The sequence below is a fragment of the Delphinapterus leucas genome, chromosome 2 (assembly GCF_059928025.1).
Source record: "Delphinapterus leucas isolate spDelLeu-1000000601 "Yukka" chromosome 2, BTC_Dleu_Yukka2, whole genome shotgun sequence".
In the NCBI taxonomy this organism is placed as follows: Eukaryota; Metazoa; Chordata; class Mammalia; order Artiodactyla; family Monodontidae; genus Delphinapterus; species Delphinapterus leucas.
Genome location: NC_143130.1, coordinates 16,242,098 through 16,269,619, shown reverse-complemented (window position 1 = coordinate 16,269,619; position 27,522 = coordinate 16,242,098). Strand labels below are relative to the sequence as shown.

At 36.9% G+C, this 27,522-nt stretch overlaps 1 protein-coding gene across 4 annotated transcripts in view; it reads right to left on the bottom strand.

Moving 5' to 3' along the window:
- The window catches only part of CCDC7 (coiled-coil domain containing 7), a 326,255-nt gene that overhangs the window by 209,846 nt on the left and 88,887 nt on the right, over positions 1-27,522 (bottom strand). For all 4 annotated transcript variants that reach the window (XM_089906460.1, XM_089906462.1, XM_089906463.1 and 1 more), the window contains exons 14-17: positions 19,536-19,601; positions 17,333-17,554; positions 3,816-4,061; positions 2,938-3,010 (exon numbers count right to left, since the gene is read on the bottom strand). In XM_089906460.1, the coding sequence (XP_089762586.1) occupies positions 2,938-3,010; positions 3,816-4,061; positions 17,333-17,554; positions 19,536-19,601 (607 nt within the window). The remainder of the gene's footprint in view (positions 1-2,937; positions 3,011-3,815; positions 4,062-17,332; positions 17,555-19,535; positions 19,602-27,522) is intronic.

Genomic DNA, 27,522 nt, shown 5'->3' with positions numbered 1-27,522 from the left:
GCTGCAACTAAAAAGATCCCACATGCCGCAACTAAAAAGATCCCACATGCCACAACGAAGATCTTGCACACAGCAAAAGATCTTGCATGCCACAACTAAGACACAGGGCAGCCAAATAAGTAAATAAATATTAAAAAGACAGAAATTAATAGCAAAAAAATTGGAGAATTCACAAAGATGTGGAATCTAAATACACACTTTTAAACAACCAGTGAATCAAAAACAAGCCAAAAGGGAAAGTAGAACAAACCCACACATATATGGTCAATTAATTTATGACAAAGGAACCAAGAATATACAATGGGAAAAGGACAGTCTCTTCAATAAATGATGCTGGGAAAACTGGAAAGCCATGTGCAAAAGAATGAAATTGACTACCATCTTACACCATACACAATTAACTCAAAACTTGATGTAAGACCTAAAATGATAAAACTCCTAGAAGAAAACATAGGCAGTAAGCTCCTTGACATTGGTCTTGGAAATGATTTTTGGGGTTTGACAATAAAATCAAAGGCAAAAAAAGCAAATATAAACAAGTAGGACTACATCAAACTGGAATGCTCTGGCAAAGCAAAAATCCAACAACAAAACAAAAGGGCAACCTATCAAATGAGAGAAAATATTTGCAAATCATGTATCTGATAAGGGGTTAATATGTAATATATGTGAAAAACTCATACAACTCAATAGCAAAACAACAAAAACTAATCTGATTAAAAAATGGGCAGAGGATCTGAATAGATATTTTTCCTAAAAAGATATAAAGATGGCCAAAAGGTACATGAAAAGAGTCTCAACATCACTAATCATTAGAGAAATGCAAATCAAAACCACAACATAATGTACAGCATGATGACTATAATTAAAATACTGTATTGAATATTTGAAAGTTTGCTAAGAGAGTAGATCTTTAAAGTCCTCACCACAAGAAAAAATGTTTTGTAACTATGCATGGTGATGGATGTTAACTAGACATATTGTGGTGATCATTTCACAATATACACAAATATCAAATCATTATGTTGCTAAAGACCTAAATGTAAGACTGGATACTATTTATAAAACTCCTAGAGGAAAACATGGGCAGAACACTCTTTGACATAAATTGCATCAATATTTTTCTGGATCTGTCTTCTACAGTAATGGAAATAAAAGCAAAAATAAACAAATGGGACCTAATTAAATTTGAAAGTCTCTGCATAGTAAAGGAAACCATAAACCAAATAAAGACACAACCTACAGGATGGGAGAAAATATTTGCAAACGATGCAAGCAACACAGGATTAATTTCCAAAATATATAAACAGCTCATATAGCTTAATATCAAAAAACCAAACAAGCTAATCAAAAAAGGGCAGAAGACCTAAATAGACATTTCTTCAAAGAAGTTATACAGATGGCCATCACACACAGAAAAAGATATTCAACACTGTTAATTACTAGAGAAATGCAAATCAAAACTACAATGAGGTATCATGTCACATCAGTCAAAGTGGCCATCATCAAAAAGTCTACAAATAATAAATGCTGGAGAGGGTGTGGAGAAAAGGGGACCCTCCTACACTGTTGGTGGGAATGTAAACTGGTAAAGCCACTATAGAGAACAGTCTGGAGGACCCTTCAAAAACTAAAAATAGAGTTACCATATGATCTAGCAATCACACTCCTGGGCATATATCTGGAAAGGACAAAAACTCTAATTCAAAAAGATACATGGACCCCAATGTTCACACCAGCACTATTTACAACAGCCAAGACATGGAAGCAACCTAAATGTCCATCGACAGAATGGATAAAGAGGTGGTGTGCATATATGTATGTATGCACACACACACACACACACACACACACAATGGAATATTAGTCATAAAAAAAGAATGAAATAATGCCATTTGTAGCAACATGGATGGACCTACAGATTATCATACTAAGTGAAGTAAGTCAGACAGAGAAAGACAAATATCATATGATCTTACTTATTTGTGTAATCTTTTAAAATGATACAAATGAACTTATTTATAAAACAGAAACAGATTCACAGACATGGAAAACAAACTTATGGTTAAAAAAGAGAAGAGGCAGGGAGAGATAAATTTGGAATTTGGGATTAGTAGATACACATTACTATATATAAAATAGATAAAAAAGGGCTAACTGGGCTTCCTTGGTGGTGCAGTGGTTGACAGTCCGCCTGCCGATGCAGGGGACACGGGTTCATGCCCCGGTCCGGCAAGATCCCACATGCCACGGAGCGGCTGGGCCCGTGAGCCATGGCTGCTGAGCCTGCACATCCGGAGGCTGTGCTCCGCAACGGGAGAGGCCACAACAGTGAGAGGCCCGTGTACTGCCAAAAACAAGGGCTAACTGTATAGCACAAGGAACTATGTTCAATATCTTATAATAACCTATAATGGAAAAGAATCTGAAAAAGGATATATGTGTGGGGCTTCCCTGGTGGCGCAGTGGTTGAGAATCCGCCTGCCAATGCGGGGACACGGGTTCGAGCCCTGGTCTGGGAAGATGCCACATGCTGCGAAGCAACTAAGCCCATGTGCCACAACTACTGAACTGTGCTCTAGAGCCTGTGAGCCACAACTACTGAGCTCGTGTGCTGCAACTACTGAAGCCCAGACGTCAAGAGCCTGTGCTCCACAACAAGGGAAGCCACCATGATAAGAAACCCGCACACTGCAATGAGAAGCCCGTGCACCACAATGAAGAGCAGCCCCCACTCACCGCAACTAAAGAAAGCCTGTGCACAGCAATGAAGACCCAACACAGTCAAAAATAAATAAATAAAATAGATTAAAAAAGAAAAGAATATGTGTGTGTTATAATGTTACTTATTATTAAATTACATTTAGTAATTTACTTATAATATGGGAACACACAATCACTAACATTTTTATCTTACAAAACAGAAAATCTTTTTACCTTGAAATTCTCTTGCTTCTTCGTAAGTTTGTTTTTTAATCTTACTTCGTAAATTCTCTTCTAAAATATCAGCCTTAATTACAAAAGTTAAAATAAGTAATTAAAAATTATACATCTTAGAACTCTAATTACCTTCTTTGATATCTACAATGTCATTACAGCAACATTTTACTTTTCATTATTTCCTGAATGTATCAAATTTAAAAATGAGAACAATTAATGGATCTGAGAGACATTTGGGAACACTTAATGGTGTGGAGGGACCCACCAAGCAATATTGTGATTCTTCCTCATAAATAATTCCAAATACATCATGTTAATAATTTTTTATTATGATTCTAGTTTAGATTTATATTTTCACCTGATTCAATCTCTAAACTCAAATGGCTTTAAAAAATTATTTTTATAAGGCCACTTTAATAACTTCCATGATAAAAAAATTGTGAATATATGTTAAATATGTACAGCAATTTGATCGTTTCCCTTTTTCCCCAAATTTTAAAATAAGAATTTTCTAGGGCTTCCCTGATGGCGCAGTGGTTGAGAGTCCGCCTGCCGATGCAGGGGACACGGGTTTGTGCCCCGGTCCGGGAAGATCCCACATGCCGCGGAGCGGCTGGGCCTGTGGGCCATGGCTGCTAAGCCTGTGCGTCCGGAGCCTGTGCTCCACAACGGGAGAGGCCACAACAGTGAGAGGCCCGCGTACCTCAAAAAAAAAAAAAAAAATCCTAAATATAAAACAGGTTGTATCAAAAGACAAACTTTTTATTCCACTTAAATAAGAAAATATTGATGTTTTTAATTAACATTTATTCAAAATATTGAAGGAGTATAGCAATTAAAATAAGTAGCTTTCAAGTTATTTTACTGTATCTTACCTTTGAGATGTCAGTAGCCAGAGTCTTCATTTTGACAACAGGGGGTGAAATGAATGATGGTGTCGCTGTTTCATTCCCTTGAAGCAATGTTCCAACAGACTGTGAATTTTGAATTTCTTTGCTCATTAATATTCTTGTAAGTGATTTATCATGGGTCTTTGATGAAAGTAGATGGGACAGATCTTCATCAGTTAAAATTTCATTTGAAGTGTTTAAAAAAGGTGATCCATCTTGAGACTTGAGGATCTGTGAAAGATCTGAAATAGCAGGGCTAGCCCTTTCCTTCTCTGAGCTTTAGAATTACGAAACATCTGCTATTAGATTATATGAACAACATTTATTTATAACTAAAGAATCATTTTCATAATCTATAAGAATAGTAAATAAGCAATTATAGTTATTCAGTAATAGTAATACAATGTGAAATTGATGCTAGATAACAAGCTAAGGATAATATATCTCCTGGGTTTTAAAAGGCACACAGAGGCTCAGCTTGGCCAAGATGGCAGAGTAGGAACACCCTGAGCTCACCTCCTCTAATGGGCACACTAAAATGACAACTATTTACAGAGCAACCATTGATGAGAAAAACTGGATGATTAGCAGAAAAGATCTTCTACTAAAGATACAAAGAAGGAACCACAACAAGACAGGTCAGAGGGGTGGAATCACAGTACAGTCAAGATCCACAGCCCCAAGTGAGTAACCCACAAGGGGAGGATAATTACAATGGCAGAGGTTATCCCTGAGAAACAGGAGGTCCAAGCCCCACACTGGGCTTCCCAGCCCAGGAGTCCTACGCCAAGAAGACAAGCCCCCAGAATATCTGGCTTTGATGGTCAATGGGGCTTACTTTCGGGAAAGTCACAAGGCTATGGGAAATAGAGGCTCTACTCTTAAAGGGCACAAACACCATCTCACGTGGTCCAGGAGTCATGGTAGAAGCAATAATTTGAAAGGAGCCTGAGTCAGACCCACCTGCTGATCTTGGAGAGCCTACCAGAAAGTCAGGAGGACACTGGAGCTCACCATGGGGGACACATCAAATGGTGTCAGCCATTTTGGGGAGCTCTTTCTACCACATGGACACTGGTAGAACAAATGTCACTTTGGAATACTCCCTCTAGCTTATTAGCACTGGGACCCAGCCCTGGCCACCAGTCTGTCAGAACTGGAACCAAGGTTCTCAGGCCAAGTAACTAGCCAGGCAGGGACATACCCACTAGCTGCCTTAAGATGCCCCGAGCCCACAGCCACCCTGGGACATAGCCCTATCCACCAGCAGGCAGACACCAGCCCTGGGACCCCCTGGGCCCCAGCCCCACCCACTAGCAGACGAACACCAGGTATTAGCCACCTCAGGCCCATCAGCCAGCTGCCCAGACAACTGGCTCCACCCACCACCAGACTGAAACAAGCTTCAGGACACCTTAGACCTTACAGCTAGCTATGTCATGAACCAGCCCTGCCCATCAGCAGTCTGACACCACTTCCGGTACCCCTAGGTCCGACAGCCAGAGACACCAGGACCTACCAGTGGCCTACCAGTGGGTCAGAACTAGGTCCAGGATGTGGATTCACATACTGGTGGGTGGGCACCAGCCCTGGGACCCCTTGAGCCCTGACCCACACCACCAGTGGGCAAATGCCAGCCCAGGATCATCACAACCCTGCAGCCTACCTTATCAGGATTCAGCTGCCCACCAGGAGGCCAGCACCTGTGCTGCAACCCCCTGGGCCCTGGACCTACTCACCAGCAGGCCAACACCAGCACTGGGACACCATGGGCTCCGTAGCCAGTGGCTCTGGGATCTAGCCCAACCTACCAGTGAGTAAACACCAGCTTTGGGACTCCCAGGGACCTACAGCCAGAGACCCAGGACTTACCCAGGATTCAGCTCTGCCCACCAGTGAGCCAGCACTAGCCCTAGGACACCTTGGGCCCCAGCCCTGCCTATCAGCACACTGACACCAGCTCCAGGACCCCAAGACCTGGTGCCATCCACTAACAGGCCAACACCAGTTATGAGATACTTTGGACCCCTCAGCCAGCCCTGTCAGGAACCAGCCCCACGTGGCAGCAGGCTGACACTAGATCTGGGAATACCAGCCCAGCAAACACCCACCCCAGAACACAGCTCTGCCCACCAGTGGGCCAGGACTAGCCCTAAAAGCCCCCAGGGTTCCACAGCCAGCTACCTCATGACACAGCCCTGTCAACCAATGGCTGAGAGCCTCCACACATGGCAAGGCCTGGCAACCAACCAGACCAGGGCCCAGCCACACCTAGGAGACTACTCATGGTAGTCAGCCTGCCCACATAGGGGTCACTCCTAGAACAGACAGCTCTGGTGACCAGAGGGGAGTGTGCTGCTGGGGCGCATAGGACGTCTCCTACAAAAGGCTCCTTCTCCAAGATACACAGAAAGAAAAACAGAAAACTAGGCAACATGAGGCAACAGAGGAACATGTTCCAAACGAAGGAACAAGATAAAAGTCCCAGAGGAAGAACTAAGTTAAATGGAAATAGGCAATCTACCCAACAAAAAGTTCAAGGTAATAATCATGAAAATAATCAAACAACTTGGGAGAAGAATGAACACAGTGAGAAGCTTAACAAAGTTAGAAGATAAAAAGAAGAACCAAATAGAGCTGAAAAATACAATACCTAAAATGAAAAATACACTACAAGGAATCAATAGGAGATTAAATGATACAGAGAAATGGAACAGTGAGCTGGAAAAGGAATAATGAAAAGAAAAAAGAATAAAAAAGAAATTAAGACAGTTTAAAAGACCTCTGAGACAACATCAAGTCTATTAACATTGGCATTAGAGGCATCCCTGAAGGAGAAGACAGAAAAAGGGGCAGAGGACATAATTGAAGACATAATAGCTGAAAACTTCCCTAGCCTGGGAAAGGAAATGCACATCAAGGTCCAGGAAGCACAGAGAGTCCCAAACACAATCATCCCAAAGAGGACCATACCAAGACACACTGTAATTAAAATGAGAAAATATAAGATGAAGAGAGAATATTAAAAGCAAGGGAAAAGCAACAAGTTAGGTACAAGGCAACTTCTGTAAGTCTATCAGCTAACTTTTCAGCAGAAACTCTATAGGCCAGATGGGAGTGGCATGGTATATTTTAAATGATGAAAGGGAAAACCTACAACAAGAAATGCTCTACCCCACAAGGCTTTCTTTCAGATTTGATGGATAGAGCAAAAGTTTTACAACCAGGTAAAAGCAAAGAGTTCAGCATCACCAAACTAGCATTATGAGAAATGTTAAGGGAACTTCTCCATGTGAAAAAGGAAAGACAACAACTAGAAACATAAAAAGTACAAAAGGAAAAAGCTCATTGATAAAAGCAAATATACAGTAAAGGTAGTAAATCAACCACACACAAAGTTAGCAGGAAGGTTAAAAGACAAAAGTAGTAAAATTATCTATATTCACAATAAGCATTTAAGGGATACACAAAACAAAAAGATGTAAAAGATGATGTCTAAAACAGTAATCATGGGGGAAAGGAAGTAAAAATACAGGGTTGTTAAAATTCATTTGAAATTAAGAAATCAGAAATTGGAAATAATCATATATATATTGAGAGATTCCTATATATAAATCTCATGGTAACCTCAAACCATAAACCTATTATAGACACACACACAAAGAGAAAAGAATCCAAACATGACACTAAAGACTGTCATCAAATCACAAAAGAACAAAAGAAGAAAGGGGAAAAAAGACCTACAAAACCAAATCCAAAACAATTAACAAAATGGCAATAAGAACATACTAATCAATAATCGCACTAAATGTAAACAGAATAAATGCCCCAATCAAAAGACACAGACTGACTGAATGGATACAAAAACTATATATATATATATATATATATATATATGGTGGCTACAAGAGACTCACTTCAGATCTAAGACATACAACAGACTGAAAGTGAGGGGATGTAAAAAGGTATTCCATGTAAAATGGAAAGCAAAAGAAAGCTGGGGTAACAATACTTATATCAAAAATAAATAGACTTAGAGATTATAACAAGAAACAAAGAAGGGCATTAAATAATGATAAAGGGATCAATCCAAGAAGGTAAAACAATTGTAAATATATATGCACCCAACACAGGAGCACCTAAATACGTAAAGCAAATATTAATAAACATAAAGAGAGAAACTGGCAGTAACACAATAACAGTAGGGGACTTTAACATCCCACTCACATAAATGGACAGACAATCCAGACAGAAAATCAATACGGAAACACTGACTTAGATTACACATTAGACCACCACTACATTAGACCACATGGACTTGTTTCTACTCCCTCATGCTGCAGCATGAGTCCCAATAAAACCTTGCCTCAATTTCTTGTCTGACCTCATCAATCTCTATTCATTAAAGAGTCCAAGGACCCTGGTCAGCAACAGTATCTCACAGAAGGGAGCCTGTACACTTGTCTGGAGCCCCAATTTTTTGACTGCTGCCCAGGACACCTCTAGTTTGCCCAGTTCTGGGGGCCAGCAGGGCTTACACTTGCAGTCACATGGGGCTGTACATATTTGCATCCTTTAAAAGCTATTAGCGGAGGGTCTCACTTCACATCAGCCTGAATCTAGGAATGAGATCTCCCCTCTAAGACACTGGTCTAGGAACACCCTCAATAACTGAGAATTATTACAACTAAAATAGGCTGCTTGGACAACAACAAAGGTTTGAGAGACAACCCAGACCTAAGGCAGGGTTGAACGACAAGGTCACCTTACACAAGGCCATCCAAACAAAAATAACATTCAGAGATACAAACCACTATATATAAAATAGATAAGCAACAAGGATACACTGTATAGTACAGGGAAATATAGCCATTGTTTTGTAATAACTTTAAATGGATTATGAGCTATAAAAATATTAAATCACTATGTTGTACATCTGAAACTAATACAATACTATAAATCAACTATACTTCAATTTTAAATAGACAGAAAAAACATTAATGAAACAGTGATAAGTAACACCTGAGAAAGGGTTCAAAGTAATGGTCATAATAATACGCTCACCAAACTAAGGAGAATGGAACACAGTAGGAACTTCAACAAAGAGAAAGAAAATGTAAGAAAAATCCAAGAAAAATCCAAACAGAAGTCATAGAGCTAACATCTCTAATTATTAGAGAAAGATAATCAAAACTACAATGAGGTATCACCTCACACTGGTCAGAATGGCCATCATTAAAAATATCTACAAATAACAAATTCTGGAGAGGGTGTGGAGAAAAGGAAATCCTCCTACACTGTTGGTGGGAATGCATACTGGTGCAGCCACTATGGAAAACAGTATGGAGGCTCCTCAAAAAACTAAGAATAGAGTTGCCATGTGATCCAGCAAAACACTCCTGGGTGCATATCTGGACAAAATTATAATTCAAAGAGATACATGCACCCCTATGTTCATAGCAGCACTATTCATAATAGCCAAGACATGGAAACAACCTAAATGTCCATCGACAGTTGAATGGATAAAGATGTGGTACATATGCACAATGGAATATTACTCAGTCATAAAAAAGAATGAAATAATGCCATTTGCAACAACATGGATGGACCTAGAGATTATCACACTAAGTGAAGTCAGAAAGAGAAAGACATACCATATGATATCGCTTATATGTGGAATCTAAAATGTGACATAAATGAACTTATCTACAAAACAGAAACAGACTCACAGACACAGAAAACAAACTTATGGTTACCAGAGGGGAAAGAGGGTAGGGGAGGGATAAATTATACAGAATGGATAAACCACAAGTTCCTAATTTATAGCCCAGGGAACTATATTCAATATCCTGTGATAAAGGATAATGGAAAAGAATATGAAAAAGAATGTATGTGCGTGTGTGTGCGTGCGTGTGTGTGTGTATATATATATACACACACACACACGCACGCATACACACACATATAACTGAATCACTGTGCTGCACAGCAGAAATTAACAAAACATTGTAAATCAACTACAGTAAGTCCCCTGCATATGAACCTTCAAATTGCGAACTTTCAAAGATGTGAACATGCGTTTGCATGTCCAATCACGTAAGTTAGTTCACATGTCTGGTGTAAACTGTCATGTGCGTGCATCCTCTACAAGTGGTTGTGCTTCTGTGTACTTTACTGTACAGCACTGTATGGAGTACAGCAGTACAGTACCTTTATTTCAAGGCCAGGATGTCCGGAAGCAAGTGTAAAAGCAGTGGTGATGTAGCTGGTACTGCTAAGAAGCACCAAGCGATAATAATGGAAACAAAAGTGAAAATAATTGAGAGAGTGGAGCGACAAGAAGAAGTACTGAAGAACTGAAGAGATTCACAATGCAGGAAATGGCAAGGGGATTTTCTTTATTTGAGGAAGCAATGTTAGTTTTTGAGGCATAGGACCTGAATGTAGAACAGTACTCATGAAGGTTGCAGCAGCCATTCAGAATGCAATCCAGAGCTACCATGTCATCTATGACAAGAAAAAAAGAACTACTAACTAGACATCACTGGAACTGTTTTTCAAGAGGATAGTTAGACTTGAATCCAGCAAGGAACCAGAACCTGTGTCATCAATGTCAGGCGTGAGTGAAAATGCAGCTTGCCCTCCCTCTCCTATTTCTGATCCTTCAGCTCTACCATCTCCCACCTCCACTCCCTCCTCCAGTCTATAACTCTTTTTGCCTGTTCACTCGATGCCAGCTGTTGTACTGTTCTACTGTACTTTTCAAGGCACTGTACTATAAGATTAAAAATGTTTACTTTTGTGTTTGTTTTTTATGTATTACCTGTGTGAAAAGTATTATAAACCTATTACAGTACAGTACTATATAGCCGATTGTGTTAGTTGGGTATGTAGGCTAACTTTCCTGAACTTATGCCAACAAACTGGACTCATGAACATGCTTTTGGAACAGAACTCATTCGTATGTAAGGGGCTTACTGTATACTTCAATAAAATAAATTTAAAAAAATAAAAATTAAAAAATAGAAGCCAGAGAGCTAAAGAATACAATAACTTAACTGAAAAATACACTAGAGGGGTTCAAGAGCAGACTAGATGAAGCAGCAGAAAGGATAAGAGAACTCAGACAGGGCACAGGAACCCACCTAATCAGAGCAGCAAAAATTAAAAAAAATTTTTTAAGTGAAGATAGCTTAAGGGACTAACAGGACAACATCAAGTGGACTAACAGTCACATTACAGGATTCCCAGAAGAAGGAGAGAGAAAAAGCAGAAAGCTTTTTTGAGGAAATAATGGGTACAAAATCCCTAAGCTGGGGAAAGAAACAGGCATCCAGATCCAGGAAGGCCAGAGAATTCAAAATAAACTGGACTCAAAGAGATCCACACCAGGACACGTTATAATTAAAATGTCAAAAGTTAAGGACAAAGAGATAATTTTAAAAACAGCAAGAAAGAAAAAAAAAGCAACGGGGCACCTCCATTAAACAGTCAGCATATGGACTTCCCTGGCAGTCCAGTGGTTAAGACTCCACTCCGTGCTTCCACTGCAGGGGGTACGGGTTTGATCCCTGGTCAGGGAACTAAGATCCCGCATGCTGCATGGTGTGGCCAAAAAATTAAAACAAAAGAAAAAGAAAAAAAAAGGAGTCAGCATATTTTTCAGCAGAAACATCACAGGCCAGAATAGAGTGTTGTGATATGCTCCAAGTGCTGAAAGAAAAAGATTCCCATCCAGTACTCTACCTGGCAACATCTTTGTTCAGAATTGAAATAGAGATAGTTTTCCAGACAAGCAAAAGCCAAAGGAGCTCATCACCACTAAACAAGACTAACAAGAAATGTTTAGTGACTTCTTTAAGCTAAAAAGAAAGGGTGCTAATTAGTAACAAGAAAACATGTGAAAGTGTGAATCTCACTGACAAAGGTAAATATATAGTAAACGTAGTGAATGAATCATTTATAAAGTTAGTGTGAAAGTCAGAAGTCAAAAGCAGTAAAAATAACTGCAACCACAATAATTAGTTAAGAAATACACAAGACAAAAAGATGTAAAATGTGACATCCAAAACATGAAACATGGCAGGGGGAGAGTAAAAATGTAGAGCTTTAGAATGTATTTAAACTGAAGTTGTTATCAACTTAAAATAGACTGTTATAAATATAACTTGTTACATGAAAGCCTCAAGGTAACCACCATGCAAAAACCTATAGTAGATACACAAAAGATGATAAGACATGAATCTAAGCATACCACTAAAGAAAGCAAACCACAAGGGAAGAGAGAAATAAGGCACAGACAGTGAAGGGATGGGAAAAGGATATTCCATGCAAGTGGAAATCAAAAGAAAGCTAGAGTAGCTATACTTCTATCAGACAAAATTTGAAACAGAAACCATAACAAGAGACAAAGAAGGGTATTACATAATGATAAAGGGGTCAACCCAACAAGAGGATGTAATATTATGCATGCAATATAGGAGCAACAAATATATAAACCAACTATTAACTGACCTAAAGGGAGAAATATATAGCAATACAATAATAGTAGGGGACTTTAATACCCCACTTACATCAACGAATAGATCATTCAAACTGAAAATCAGTAAGAAAGGATTGTCTTTAAATGACATATTAGATCAGATTAACTTAACAGATATATATAGAACATTCCATTCAAAAGAAACAGGATACAGATTCTTCTCAAGTGCACACAGAACATTCTCCAGGATAGATTACATGTTAGGCCACAAAACAAGTTTTAACAAATTTAGGATTAGAGTAAAATCATATTAAGTATCTTTTCCAACCACAATATTATGAAAATAGAAATAAATTACAAGAAGAAAACTGGAAAATGTACAAATATGTGAAGATGAAACAACATGCTACTGAACAACCAATGGGTCAAGAAGGAAATCAAAACCAAAATTAAAACAGTACCTTGAGACAAAAGAAAATGGATATACAACATACTGAAATATAGGGGATGCAATGAAAGCAGTTTTAAGAGAAAAGTTCATAGTAATAAATGCTTAACTCACAAATAAGAAAAATTTCAAATAAATAACATAAATTTACACTCTGAGAAAAAGAAGAACAAAGCCCAACTTTCGTAGAAGAAAGGAAATAACAAAGATCCCATCAGAAATAATGAAATGGAGTCTAAAGAAATGACCAAAAAATAATCAATAAAACCAAGAGCTGGTTCTTTGAAAAGATAAACAAAAATGACAATTAGCTAGACTCACAAAGAAAAAAAGATAAAAGGCTCAAATAAATAAAATCAGAAATAAAAGAGGAAACATGACAACTGATATCACAGAGATACAAAGGATCCAAAGGGACTACTATGACAATTATACACCAATAGTATGGACAATCAAGAATAAATTCATAAATTCCTACAATATACAACCTTGTAAGACTGAATCATGAAGAAAGAAAAATTGAACAGACTGATTACTACTATTAAGGATAATGAATCCATAATTTTATTTATTATCTCTGGAAATTGGCATTGTTAGGGATATTTATTCTTTCCTTGTTATTTTCTGAATATTTTAAATGTTCTACAGAGAATACATGCTGTTACAATAAATACATACAACTAACAGTATAAAAAAGAAAATAGCCTTGTGGGTTCTTGCTACTAAGTTTAACCTCATATTCAGTACATTTATAAAGCTAATGATCATTTTCCCTGGAACCTATCAGATTTTCCAGTGTTTGTTCACAGTGATTTCTTCAAATCCAGATACTTTTACTGAAAGCAGAGAAACTGTCTACAGTAAAGATGCAGGAATAAAGATGCAGACATAGAGGATGGACTTGAGGACACAGGGAGGGGGAAAGGTAAGCTGAGACGAAGTGAGAGAGTGGCATGGACATATATACACTACCAAATGTAAAACATATAGCTAGTGGGAAGCAGCCGCATAGCATAGGGAGATCAGCTCGGTGCTTTGTGTCCACCTAGAGGGGTGGGATAGGGAGGGTGGGAGGGAGACGCAAGAGGGAGGAGATATTGGGATATATGTATGCATATAGTTGATTCACTTTGTTATACAGCAGAAACTAACACACCACTGTAAAGCATTATACTCCAATAAAGATGTTTAAGAAAATAAATAAATAAAACTCCTTACAAACAAAAGTCCAGGACCAGGACACTTCCCTGGTGAATTCCATCAAATATCCACAGAAGGATAAACACCAATCTTTCTCAAACTCATCCAAACAACAGAAGAGGAGGAAATATTTCCAAACTCGTTTTACAAGACCAGCATTACTCTGATACCAAAACCAGACAAGGTCACCACAAGAGAAGAAAATTACAGACAAACATCCCTTAATAACACAGATGCAAAAATCCTCAACAAAATGTTAGCAAACTGATACAACAATCTATTAAAAGGATCATACATCACGAGCAAGAGGGATTTCTACCAGGGCTGCAGAAATGGTTCAATATCTACAAATCAATCAATGTGATATACCACATTAACAAAATGAAGAATAAATGTTGTATGATCATCTCAATAGCTGTAAAAGAAAAAAACATTTCACAAAATTCAACATTTATGACAAAAACTCTCAACAAAGTGGGTATAGAGGAAACGTACTCAACAAAAAATAGGCCATGTATAACAAACTCACAGATAATGTAATACTCAAAGATGAAAAGCTGAAAGCAATTCCTCTAAGATCAGGAAGAAGAAAAGGATGCCCACTCCTGCCACTTTTAGCAAACATATTATTGGAAGTCCTAGTCACAGCAATTTGGCAAAATAATAATGATAATAATAAAAGGCATCTACACTGGAAAGGAGAAAATAAATCTGTCACTATTTGCAGATGACATGATAGAGAAAACCCTAAAGACTACCAAAAAACTGTTAGAAATATAAAGTTGCAGGATACAAAACTGATTAACAAAAATCTATTGCATTCCTATACAATAAAAATGAACTATCCAAAAGAGAACTTAAGAAAACAATGCCACTTACAATTGCATCAAAAAGAATAAGATAGCTAGGAATAAATTTAACAAAGGAAGTGAAAGACCTGTACACTGAAAACTATATGTCCTTGATGGCGCAAGACACAAATAAGTGGAAAGATACTCCATGCTCATGGATTGGAAGAATTAATATTGTTAAAATGTCCATAATACTGAAAACAATCATCAGGTTTGAGGCATTCCTTATCAAATTTTGAATGGCATATTCACAGAAATAGAACAAACAATCCTGAAATTTGTATGGAACCATAAAAGACCCTGAATAGTCAAAGCAATCTTGAGAAAGAAGAACAAAGCTGGAGGCATCATGTGCCCTGACTTCAAACGATATTACAAAGCTATGGAAATCAAAACAGTATGATATGGGGGGAAAAACAGACATCGATCAATGGAACAGAGTAGAGAGCCCAGAAATAAACCCACACATATATGGTCAATCAATTTATGATGAAGGAGCCAAGAATATACAACGGAGAAAGGACAGTCTCTTTGATGAATGGTGTTGGGAAACTGGAAAACCACATGCAAAGAATGAAACTGGACCACTTTCTTACACCATACAAAAAAATTAACTCCAAACGAATTAAAGACTTGAATGTAAGACATGAAATTATAAAACTTCTAAAAGAAACATAGACGGTAAGTTCCTTGACATAGGTCTTATTGAATTTGGGGGGTTTGACACCAAAAGCAAGACATCAAAAGCAAAAATAAACAAGTGGAACTACATCAAACGAAAAAGCTTCTGCAGAGCAAAGGAAACTATCAACATAATGAAATGGCAACCTACTAAATGGGAGAAAATCATATATCTAATAAAGGGTTAATATCCAAAATACATAAAGAACTCATAAAACTCAATTGCAAAAAAAAAATAGTTTCAATCTGAGTAAAAAATGAGCAGATGATCTGAACAGACATTTTCCCAAAGAAGACATACATATGGCCAATAGGTACATGAAAAGATGCTCAAAATCACTAATCAACAGGGAAATGCAAATCCAAACCACAATGAGACATCACCTCACACCTGTCAGAATTGCTATTGGCATAAAGACAAGAAATAACAAAGTGTTGGTGAGAATAGGTAAAAGGAAACCCTTGTGCACTGTTGGTGGGAATGTAAATTGGTGCAGCCACTATGGAAAAGAGTATGGAGGTTCCTCAGAAAAACTAAAAATACAACTACCAGATGATCCAGGAAATATCCACTTCTGGATATTTTTCCAAAGTAAATGACAACACTAACTGGAGAAGATATATGCAGTCCCATATGGGTTTAATGCAGCATTATTTACATTAGCCAAGGTATGGGAACAGCCTATGTGTCCACTGTTGGGTGAACAGATAAAGAAAATATTATATATATATATACACACACACATACATAAGTGCATGCACACATGTACACGTGCACACACACACAGTAAAATATTATTCAGCCATGAAAAACAATGAAACCTTGCCATTCGTGACAACATGGATGGACCTTGAGAGGATTATGCTAAGTCAAATAAGTCAGACAGGGAAAGACAAATACCATACGATCTCACTTACATGTGGAATCTAACACAAAATAAAACAAAAACTAAGCGCATAGATACAGAGAACAGATTGGTAGTTGCCAGAGGCAGGAACTGGGGGTGGGGGCTGGGCAAAATGGGTGAAGGGAGTCAAAAGGTACAAACTTCCACTTTAAATAAACAAGTCTAGGGGATATAATGTACAGCATAGTGACGACAGTTAATAATACTACACTGCATATTTGAAAGTTGCTAACAGAGTAAATGTTAAAAGTTCTCATTACAAGAAAAAAAGTTCTGTAATTATGTATAGTGATTCATGTTACCTAGACTTGTGGTGATTGAGTTACAATATATGTAAATACTGAATCATCATATTGTATACCTGAAAATAATATAATGTATGTCAATTATACCTCAATAAAAAATGTTTAAAGATAAAACATTATTTTATATCTGACAAGTCTGTATTGGATCAACTGTCCTGAACAAAAAAGGAAATATCTGGATTACCAAAAACCCACAAAAATCAATACACAGTTAATTTATAGATTCAAATTCCATATAATAATGAACTGATATAAGCAAAAAGCAAAAGGCAAAATTCCAAGCAAAAGATAGTGCATAGAAAAAATTTTTAAATAATATACAGGGCTTCCCTGGTGGCGCAGTGGTTGAGAGTCCGCCTGCCAATGCAGGGGACACGGGTTCGTGCCCCGGTCCGGGAAGATCCCACATGCCACGGAGCGGCTAGGCCCGTGAGCCATGGCTGCTGGGCCTGCGCATCCAGAGCCTGTTGCTCTGCAACGGGAGAGGCCACAACAGTGAGAGGCCCGGGTACCGCACAAAAAAAAAAAAAAAAAATAATAATAATAATAATAATATACAAGTGAAGTAAAGAATAATATAAAAGGTTAAACTTCTTACAACAATTACTGTTTTGCTTATTTCCTTACCTGTGGATGTTTAATTTTATCATTTTCTTTTTGTCCACCTGAATCTGCCACTAGTGTTTTTCTTGTGTCTTTCTCCAACGGTATATATTTTGAATCTTCACCTTTAACTTTTATTTTATCAATACCCATTTCTGCTGTTGTCTTGGTCTTTCCCTCACTTTTAAGTAACTCCATTTCTTGATTTTGGAAATAGCCAAGTTGCTCCTTAGCTCTTTCAGCTTCCTGTTTTTAAAAAAGTAACTTTGTCAAGCATTATTTCTATGACATTTTCCTGCCAACATGACAACTTTCAGGAATCTTCATATATTCATGGCCACACTGGTTCTTAATTTTATTTTTACAGAGTTAGAGGAAACTAAGTTAAACCACTGGTATAATCCATAGTTTAACAGATCCAAATTAAAATTAAAAACTATGAAGAAACCTCTTCTACTTAAAGGGCTATTTTTATACGTAAGAGGTTCTACTGGCCACTGTTTTTTAAGGCTCTAATTATAATACAGGTACAATAAAAGTTAATAAAATGCATACATTATACAAGAATGTACCCAAGATAATTAAGATCTGTAATGCCAAATAATAAAAGAAAATGTGAAAAGTAATTTATTTCTTCTAGAATAAATTTTTTAATGTCACTTTTAATATTAACAGAAGTTATCTGTATGAAAGAAAGAAAAAAGTTCACAGTCTCACCACAAACAGAAAGCTCACTGTTAACATGTTGATATATACTCTTTTTAAGTATTTCTAATTATAGCTAGTGCATATGTGTATATGTATTTTTAAACTTTTATCTAGATTGGATCATACTATACATAGAGGCATAATATGCTCTTTTCATTAAATATCATAAGGTATGTTTCCATGATGATAAATATACATCCAAATCAGAATAGCTAACAGAAATATATTTTAATAATATACCTTAATTAATTTAGCAAATTTCTTATCAGTGGGCATATTGGTAATTTTTTAAAATTTGCTATTAAAATTTTTCTATTCTACATACTTGTACAAAATCTTTGTACATTTTTTTCTTTTTTACAATAAATTTTTAGAAATGGAATGGTTCACTGTAAAGACTATGTCTTTCCAAGATTTTTGTTATGTATTTTCTTCCAGAAAAGTATCAATCCATACTGACAATAGAAGTATGTGAAAGACTGCTCATTGCAGCATAAATCCACAAATACTGGTTATTTCTGTTCCTTAAATTTTTAACAAAATGGTAGGTAAAAAATATGTATCCCTCCGCTATTTTAAAATGCATTTATTTGATAACTAGTAAGGATGAATATATTTGTATGCATTTATTGACCATGTGTGTTTCTCAATTATGACTTGCCTATTTGTGTCCTTTGTCTATTTAGGAGGAAGAATATCCATATTTCCTGTAGATTTGTAAAAGATCTTGATATAAAACATTTTGTAAAGATTTTCCATTTATCTTTGTATCTCATGAATTTTTTAACCATAAAAAGTTTTATTTTATATATAGCCAAATATATTAACATATTCCTTTATGGTATAATGCTTAGGAAGCCTTGTTCTAGCCAAGACATGTAATTGTTACTCAGTGTTTCTTCCAATTAAGAGTTCATTTATTACTTTTGGATCTTAAACCAATCCGCAACTTATTTTAGTGTACTACATTAACGAGAAACCCAACAATGTTTTCACAGTAGTTTATTGTGACTATTTTCTCCTTCTATGAAAAAATTTTAATAACTAAAACTATAAACTATAGAATTACTATATTCATTTGAATCTGTTTCTGGACTTTTCATTCAGTACCAAATCCAGAACCACACTGCTTTAGTTATTGTGTTTTTATATTTCATATTGATTTTTGGATGAGCAAATCCTCCTTAATTGTTCTTCTGTGAAATCACCAGTTTCTTATCTCAATATATCCTATAATAATTATGCTAATTTCAAAAAAGAAAAACCCATTTGTATCTAGAAATAAATTGCTTTAAGCTTGTATATCAATTTTCTTTCTAGCTTACTGTTTTGGAAAGAATACATACTAAATTTTATTAATATATTTCCATTGCATAAAATGAGAATACTTTAAACCTGGCAAAATAATATAATATATAGACCTATTAGTTTACAAAGTTAAAATTATTCATTTAAAAAGTTGTTTATAGATATTTTCTTCCCTTGTTAACAATTTCAAAGGAACATGATATCTTTTTACCTGTAAAGCTTGTTTCAGTTGTTCCCGAAGAACTCTGTTCTCAATTTTCAGAGCATGTGCTACTTCCTAGGATGTAATATGGGGGGAAAGTATTCATTGGTATTTTTATTAATTTATTATCATAATTATTACTTTTCTAAAGTGCATAGATAGCCAAGATGATGATTTGAGCATAAACATTTACTGCACACTTCTCAGGCAGAATGGTGGATAACTTCTGTAGCTATAGCTTCCTATTGATTGTCCATAGGAAAAGTGACCTTGAATCTACGAAATTATAACTACAGTAAACATTTCATTACTCCCTTTCTCAAGGCCTGAAATATTTAAATACAAATATTTCAAATTTTAAGAAAAGAAGCAACTCTACTCTTAACACAAAAGAAATATAGTTCTGATTTTGTGAGAATGAGTAGATTCTACTATGCATGGAAAGTCTCAAGAATTCTCCATCAGATGGAAGACAGCTTGAGGAACCATATCTAAAATCCCCAGTTTCTTTCTTTCCTTTTTTTTTGATGATAGCCATTCAGACTGGTGTGAGATGATATCTCATTGTAGTTTTGATGCATTTCTCTAATAATTAGCGATGTTGAACATCTTTTCATGTGTCTCTTGGCCATCTGTATGCCTTCTTTGGAGAAATGTCTATTTAGGTTTTCTGCACATTTTTTGATTGGGTTGTTTGTTTTGATGATATTAAGCCGCATGAGCTGTTTGTAAATTATGGAGATTAATCATTTGTCACAGCATTTGCAAAAAAAAAAAGTGATACAAATGAACTTATTTACAAAACAGAAACAGGCTCACAGACTTAGAGAACGAACTTATGGTTACTATAAGGGAAGGGTGGGTGGAAGGGATAGTTAGGGAGTTTGGGATTTACATGTACACACTGCTATATTTAAAATGGATAACCAATAAGGAACTAGCACAGGGAACTCTGCTCAATATTCTATTAACAACCTAATTAGGAAAAGAATTTGAAGAATAGATACATGTATATTGTAGCTGAGTCACTTTGTTGTACACCTGAAATTAACACAACGTTGTTAATCAACTATACTCCAATATAAAATAAAAAGTTAAAAATAAAAAGTCCCCAGTTCTGATTCTGGTACAGCAGAGCAAGTTCCTACTGGACAAACCCTGCCACACATAACAACCACAAACTTTAAACAAAATACAAATATCAACACTAGAGAGCAAACAAGAGTAGGTAGATTCTTGAGAGAAGCTGACACTTGGAAGAAGGGAAGAGTCCTACATAAGATCCTTGTTTCCCAGCTTCTAATCTGAGGGCAAACCCACTGAGCCAGGCAGAACCCTAATAGCTAATTAAAACAAACAAACAAACAAACAAACCTGAGTTTTTAGACCTTACAAACCAGGGTACAGAGTTCAGGGCAACCACAGCCACTGGAAAGGTTAGGGGAAATCACACAAAGAAGGGAGCTGGAGACAGGGCGCCCGAAACCATTTGTACAAACTACACAAATCTACCCCGACCCCTTAAGCATATATGCATAAGGAAGATTCTAAACAGCCTAGCAAAAGCTATAAGAAATTAAATGTGATTTAAGCTGCTGCCTAAATACAGAATTTTCATTTTGCACCCAATCATGTTAATAATAAATTAAAGCAAAATAAATCAACAAAAATAGTACCAATCATAAGAAGAATATAGCAGAATCCAGAGCTTCAACAACATGACATTCACAATATCCAAGATACAATTAAGAATTATTTGAATCTGAAGAAACAGGAAAATGAGACTTACTCTTAAAAGAAAAGAAAATTTACAGGAAAGGTGGTTAAAGATGGGGCACAGCCAAGAGCCTGGACTTATCTCCTACCATGGAATCAGCAAATATATACCTACATACAGATCAGTTCCCTCTGAAAAGAACTTTAGAACTAGCCAAACAAGGGCTCCACAACAAAGAATAAAAAGGGACTATATCAAGACAGGTAGGAGAGGCAAAGAAACACTCTCACCAGAAACCCTACCCCCAGCATGACAGCACACTTTAGAGAGGGATCTCACCAGACAGGCACTTTTCCCAGAGGAGCAAGGGATGCTTCCCATATCAAGCACCCTGGCTCCTGGGATCTACACCAGAGAGAGGAACCCCTGAAATGCCTTGCTTTGAAAACCAATGGGGCTGACATCCAACGGTCCCAAAGTGCTATAGAAAACTGAGAACCCGCTCCCCGCAAAGGGTTGACACGTGGTCTCACTCACCTGGAGACCCAGGGAAATAACAGCGGTCTGAAAAGTGTCATGATTATATGTGAAGGGGAGTCATTTTCAAATCTAAAAGCATCAGCTGGAGGGGTGGCGGACAGCAGAAACACTCCCCAGAAACAGAAGCACTGTCAGACACCATTATTGCACTCCCCACCTAACTTGCTAGCACAGGCTTACAGCTTGGATGCAGGGGTGAGCCAATCATGGCAATACCCCACTGCACTACTGAAGCCAGAGAGCTCCAGAGGCTGCAGTGTTCCCCCACTCCCTGGCTAGGATGGACAGGAACGAATGGTCACAGCATTTTCCTGCAACCTAGCTAAAGTCTGCAAGTGCAGGCAACTACTATACTCCCCCTCCCTCTGGCTGGGGCTGATGAATGCAAGCAGTCATGGTATTATCCCTCTCCCAGCCTAAATCTGACTCAACACTCCCCTGCCCCCTAAACTGAGGGTGGCAAGACTGAGAAGTCAGGGTCTAAGCCCAATGCATGCACACAGACAAGGCACTCTCAATGCTGCATTGCTAAAGCCTGTGGGCAGGCAGTCAGGTCATTTTCCCATTGCCTTCCTGAAGCAAGAGAGCAAGACCCACCCCCTACACTCTCCAGCTACCCAGCTAAAGCCAGTGGGAGTACACAATCCACACAAGGGAAACCCCCTGATCACTTAGCCCCAGTGGCCCATGGGGCTGGTGTTCCTGAGTTCCACGGGACTGTAACATGGAGACAGTTATTGGCAGGCCACCACCCTCAGCCTGGAGCTTCACCCTGAGGGACAGGCTTCAGGTTTACCACACTTTCGGAGGCTAAGGACACACTCCCAGGAAACGTAACCAGGGAGACATCAGGTTTGTGTACCCCCTTGGCCTCACCACAGCTTGACAAGACTTCCGAGAAAGGAGCTTATATGCTCATCAGGAGCTTTGCTTTTTGCAAATGTTGCCCAGGGGACACCTCCAGATCTCCTGGTCTGGAGACCAGCAGGGATTACAATTGTGGCCCCACAGCACAGTATATATCTGCACACTTTAAAAGCTACTACCTGAGGGCCTGGCATCCAATCAACCTGAAACTAGGTGTTAAATCAGATTTCTCCCCTTGGAACACTGACAGGGCATGGCACACCATCGATAACAGAAACACTTCAAGAATTAATCAAACAGCACCCCCCACAAAACCAGGATGGGTAAACGTTCTGAACCCTGCTCTGCCCATGCAGTAAACAGGCCACAACTTGGCCAGGCAAGGGCCCCAAGTTCTACCTAGCCCACACAGAGACCTAGCTACAACCAGGACAGGCAAGTGACTCAAACCTGTGCACCAGCCTTGGTTGCATCACAGCTGGTTGATGCAGCCCACTGTGAGGGATGCCCATGAAGTGCCTGACTCTTGTGGTCGGGGAAGATTGCACTTTTAGGCCACACAGAACAGCTCCTACACAAGACCACTCCTTCAAGACTGCAGGAGGTAGTTACTTCCCCTAATACCTATAGACAAACACAGAGAGACAGGCAAAATGAAGAGACAGAGGAATATATGTTCAACACTATAGACCAAGGCAAATCCCCGGAAAAAGGCCTTAATAAAACAGAGATGACCAACCTAAAAGAGTTTCAACCTAAAAGATTTTAAAGCAATGATCATAAAAAAGCTCACCAATTTCAGGAAAGGAATGAATGAGCATAGTGAGACCTTCAACAAAGAGACAAAAAATATAAGAAAATACCAAACAGGAAGTTATAATGAACTGAAAAACAAGCTAGATGGGTTCAACATCAGAATGGATGAAAAAGAAGCACAAATAAGCAAGTAGGAAGACAAAGCAATGGAAAACACCCAGAAAGAGCAGCAAAATGAGAAAAGAATTTTAAAAAGTGAGGATGCCTTAAGGGACCTCTAGGACAACATTAAACAAAATAACATTTGCATTTATGGGGGTCCCCAAAAGGAGAAAAGAGAGAGAAAAGGCCAGAAAAATTACTTGAAGAAATAATGGCTGAAAAATTCTCTAATCTGGGGAAGAAAACAGACATCCAGGTCCAGAAAACAAAGAGAATTCCAAATAACATGAACACAAAGAGAAACACACTGCTATACTTTGTAATTAAAATGGTACAAGTTAAAGATAAAGAGGAAATCTTAAAAGCAGCAAGAGAAAAGCAACTTATTAGGTACAAGGAAAACCCCATAAGGCTATGAAAAGATTTTTCATCAGAAACTTTGTAGGCCAAAAGGGAGTGGAATGACATATTCAAAGTACTGAAAGAAAAAAAGAAACCAACCAAGAATTCTCTACCTGGCTAGGTTATCATTAGGAAATGAAGGAGAGATTAAGAGTTTTACACACAATCAAAAGCTAAAGAAGTTTATCACCATTAAACCAGCCTTAGAAAAATGTTAAAGGGACTTCTCTAAACTAAAAAGAAAAGGAACTAATTAATAGTAAGAAAAAATATGAAAGTAAAAATCTCACCAGAAAAGGTAAATAAATAATAAAGGTAGTGGATGGTTGGTTCACTTATAAAGCAAGTACAAAGGATAAAAGACAAAAGTAGTAAAAGTAATTAAAATACAATAGTCAAGGGGTACATAGAATTAAAATATGTAAAACGTGTCATCAAAAATATAAAAACCTTGGGGGGTAGTAAAAAATATAAAGCTTTGGAATGTAACTCATAATTTACTATCAACTTACAAGAGACTGTTATATACATAGGATGTTATATGAAAACCTCACAGTAACCTCAAAGAAAAAACTTATAGTGGATAAACAAAAGAAAATGAGAAAAAAAACTAAAACTAAAGAAAACAATCAAATCACATGAGAACAGAGAAAGAGAGGAAGACAAGAACAGAGAACTACAAAAACAGCCAGAAAACAATTAACGAAATGGCAATAAGTACATACATGTCAAAGTTACTTTAAATGTAAAAGGACTAAACTCTCCATTCAAAAGATATAAGGTGGCTGAATGGATTAAAAAAAAAAACATTATATATGTGTCTATAGGAGACTCACTCAAACCTACCAAATGGAAGTGAAAGAATGGAAAAAGATACATGATACAAATGAAAACAAAGAGATAGCTGGGTAGCAATACTTATATCAGACAAAGTAGACTTTTAAAAAGACTGTAACAAAAGAGATCAATCCAACAAGAGAATATAACACTTGTAAACTTTATGCATGCAACATAGGAGCACCTACATATATAAAACAAATATTAACAGAAATAAAGAGAGATATAAACAGCAATAAAATAATAGTAGGGGACTTTAATACCCCCACTTACATCAATGGATAGAAAATTCAGACAAAAATCAATGAGGAAACACAGGCCTTAAATGACACATTCAATCAGATGAACTTACTAGATATATACAGAATATTCCATTCAAAAGAAACAATATACATTCTTTCCAAGTGCACATGGAACATTCTCCAGGATAGATCACATATTAGGCCACAAAACAAGTCTGGATAAAAGCAAGCAGACTGAAAGCATACCAAGCATTTTTTCTGACCACAGTGGTAGGTAACCAGAAGTTAATTACAAGAAGAAAACTGGATAAAAACACAAACACATGGAGACTAAACAACATGCTACTTCAACAACCAATGTGCCAATGGAGAAATCAAAGGGGAAATAAGAAAAATGAAAAACAACTTTCCAAAATCTATGGGACACAGCAGAAGCAGTTCTAAAAGGGAAATTCACAGCAATACAGGCCTACTTTAAGAAACAAGAAAAATCACAAATAAATAATATAACTTTATATTTAAAGGAACTAGGAAAAGAACAAACAAAGCAAAAGTTAGTAGAAGGAAGGAAATAATAATTATCAGTGCAGAAATAAATGAAATAGAAGCTAAAAAACCCCATAAAAGACCAATGAAACTAAGAGGTGGTTCTTTGTAAAGAAAACAAAACAGACAAAACTTTTGTCAGAATCATCAAGAAAAAAAAGAGTGTGTAAATAAATAAAATCAGAAATTAAAGAGGAGAAATTATAATTGACACCACAAAAATACAAATAACCATAAGAGAACAGTATGAACAATTATATGCCAACAAATTAGACAACCTAGAAAAAATTTCTAGAAACATACAATCTTCCAAGACTGAATCAGAAAGAAATAGAAAATATGAATAAACCAATTTATAATAATGAAATTGAAATAAAAATTCTAAAACTCCCAACAAAATTCCAAATGTGATGGCTTCACAGGTGAATTCTACCAAATGTTTTAAGAGTTAATACATATCCTTCTCAAATTACTCCAACAAATTGAGAAGGAGGGAACATTTCCAAATGCACTTTACAAAGCCAGCATTACCCCAATACCAAAACCAGGCAAAAACACTCCAAAAAAGAAAATTATAGGTCAATATCACTGATGAACATAGATGCAAAATTTCTCTACAAAGTATTAGCAAATGAAATTCAATAATACATTAAAAAGATCATACATCATGATTCAGTGGGATTCCAAACAGAGATGCTAGGATGGTTTAACATCCAAAAATCAATCAATGTAATATACCACATTAAAAAAAAAACAAGGAATAAATATTACATAATCATCTAAATAGATGCAGAAAAGCACTTGACAAAATTCAACATTTATTTTTGATAAAAAACTTCAACAAAGTGGGTATAGAGAGAATGTACCTCAATGTAATAAAGGCTATATATGACAAACATACAGATAACATAATACTCAATGGTGAAAAGCTGAAAGCCTTTCCTCTAAGATCAGGAACAAGACAAGGATGCCCATACTCACCACATTATCCAACATAGTGTTGGAAGTCCTAGCTAGAGCAATTATGCAAGAAAAATAAAGTAATCCAAATTGTAAAGGAAGAAGTAAAATTGTCATTATTTGCAGATGATGTAATACTATTATAAAAACCCCCAAAGACTTCACCAAAAAACTATTAAGGTTGCAGGATACAAAATCAGTATACAGAATAACAAGCTATCAGAAAGAGAACTTAAGAAAACAATGTTAATTACAATTGCTTCAAAAAGAATATAATACCTAGGAATAAATCTAACCAAAAATATAAAAGACTCATACCCTGAAATTTATAAGAATGATGAAAGAATTTCCACAAATGGAAAAATATTCTGTGTTCGTGGATTGGAAGAATTAATATTGTTAAAATGACCACACCACCCCAGGAATTCAATGGGTTCAATGTAATCTCTATCAAAATATCAATGGCATTTTTCACAAATAAGAACAAATAATTCTAAGATTTCTATGGTAACATAAAAGATCCTGAATAGCCAAAACAATCTTGAGAAAAGAAGAATAAGCTGGAGGTATCACATCCCCTGATTTCAAACTGTACTACAAAGCTATACTAATTAAAACAGGATGGTACTGGAGCAAAAACAGACACATAGATCAATGGAACCGAACAGAGAGCCCCAAACTAAAGCCACACTTATATGGGCAACTAATCTATGACAAAGGAAGCAAGAATATACAATGAGGAAAAGACTGCCTCTTCAATAACTGGTGTTTGGAATACTGGACAGCTGCATGGAATAGAGTCAAACTGGACTATTTTTCACACCATATACCAAAAAATCCACCTGAAATGGATTAAAGGCATAAATGTAAGACCTGAAACCATAAAACTTCTAGAAGAGAACATAGACAGTAACCTCTTTGAAACTGCTCTTAGCCATATTTTTTGCATATGTCTCCTCAGGGAAGG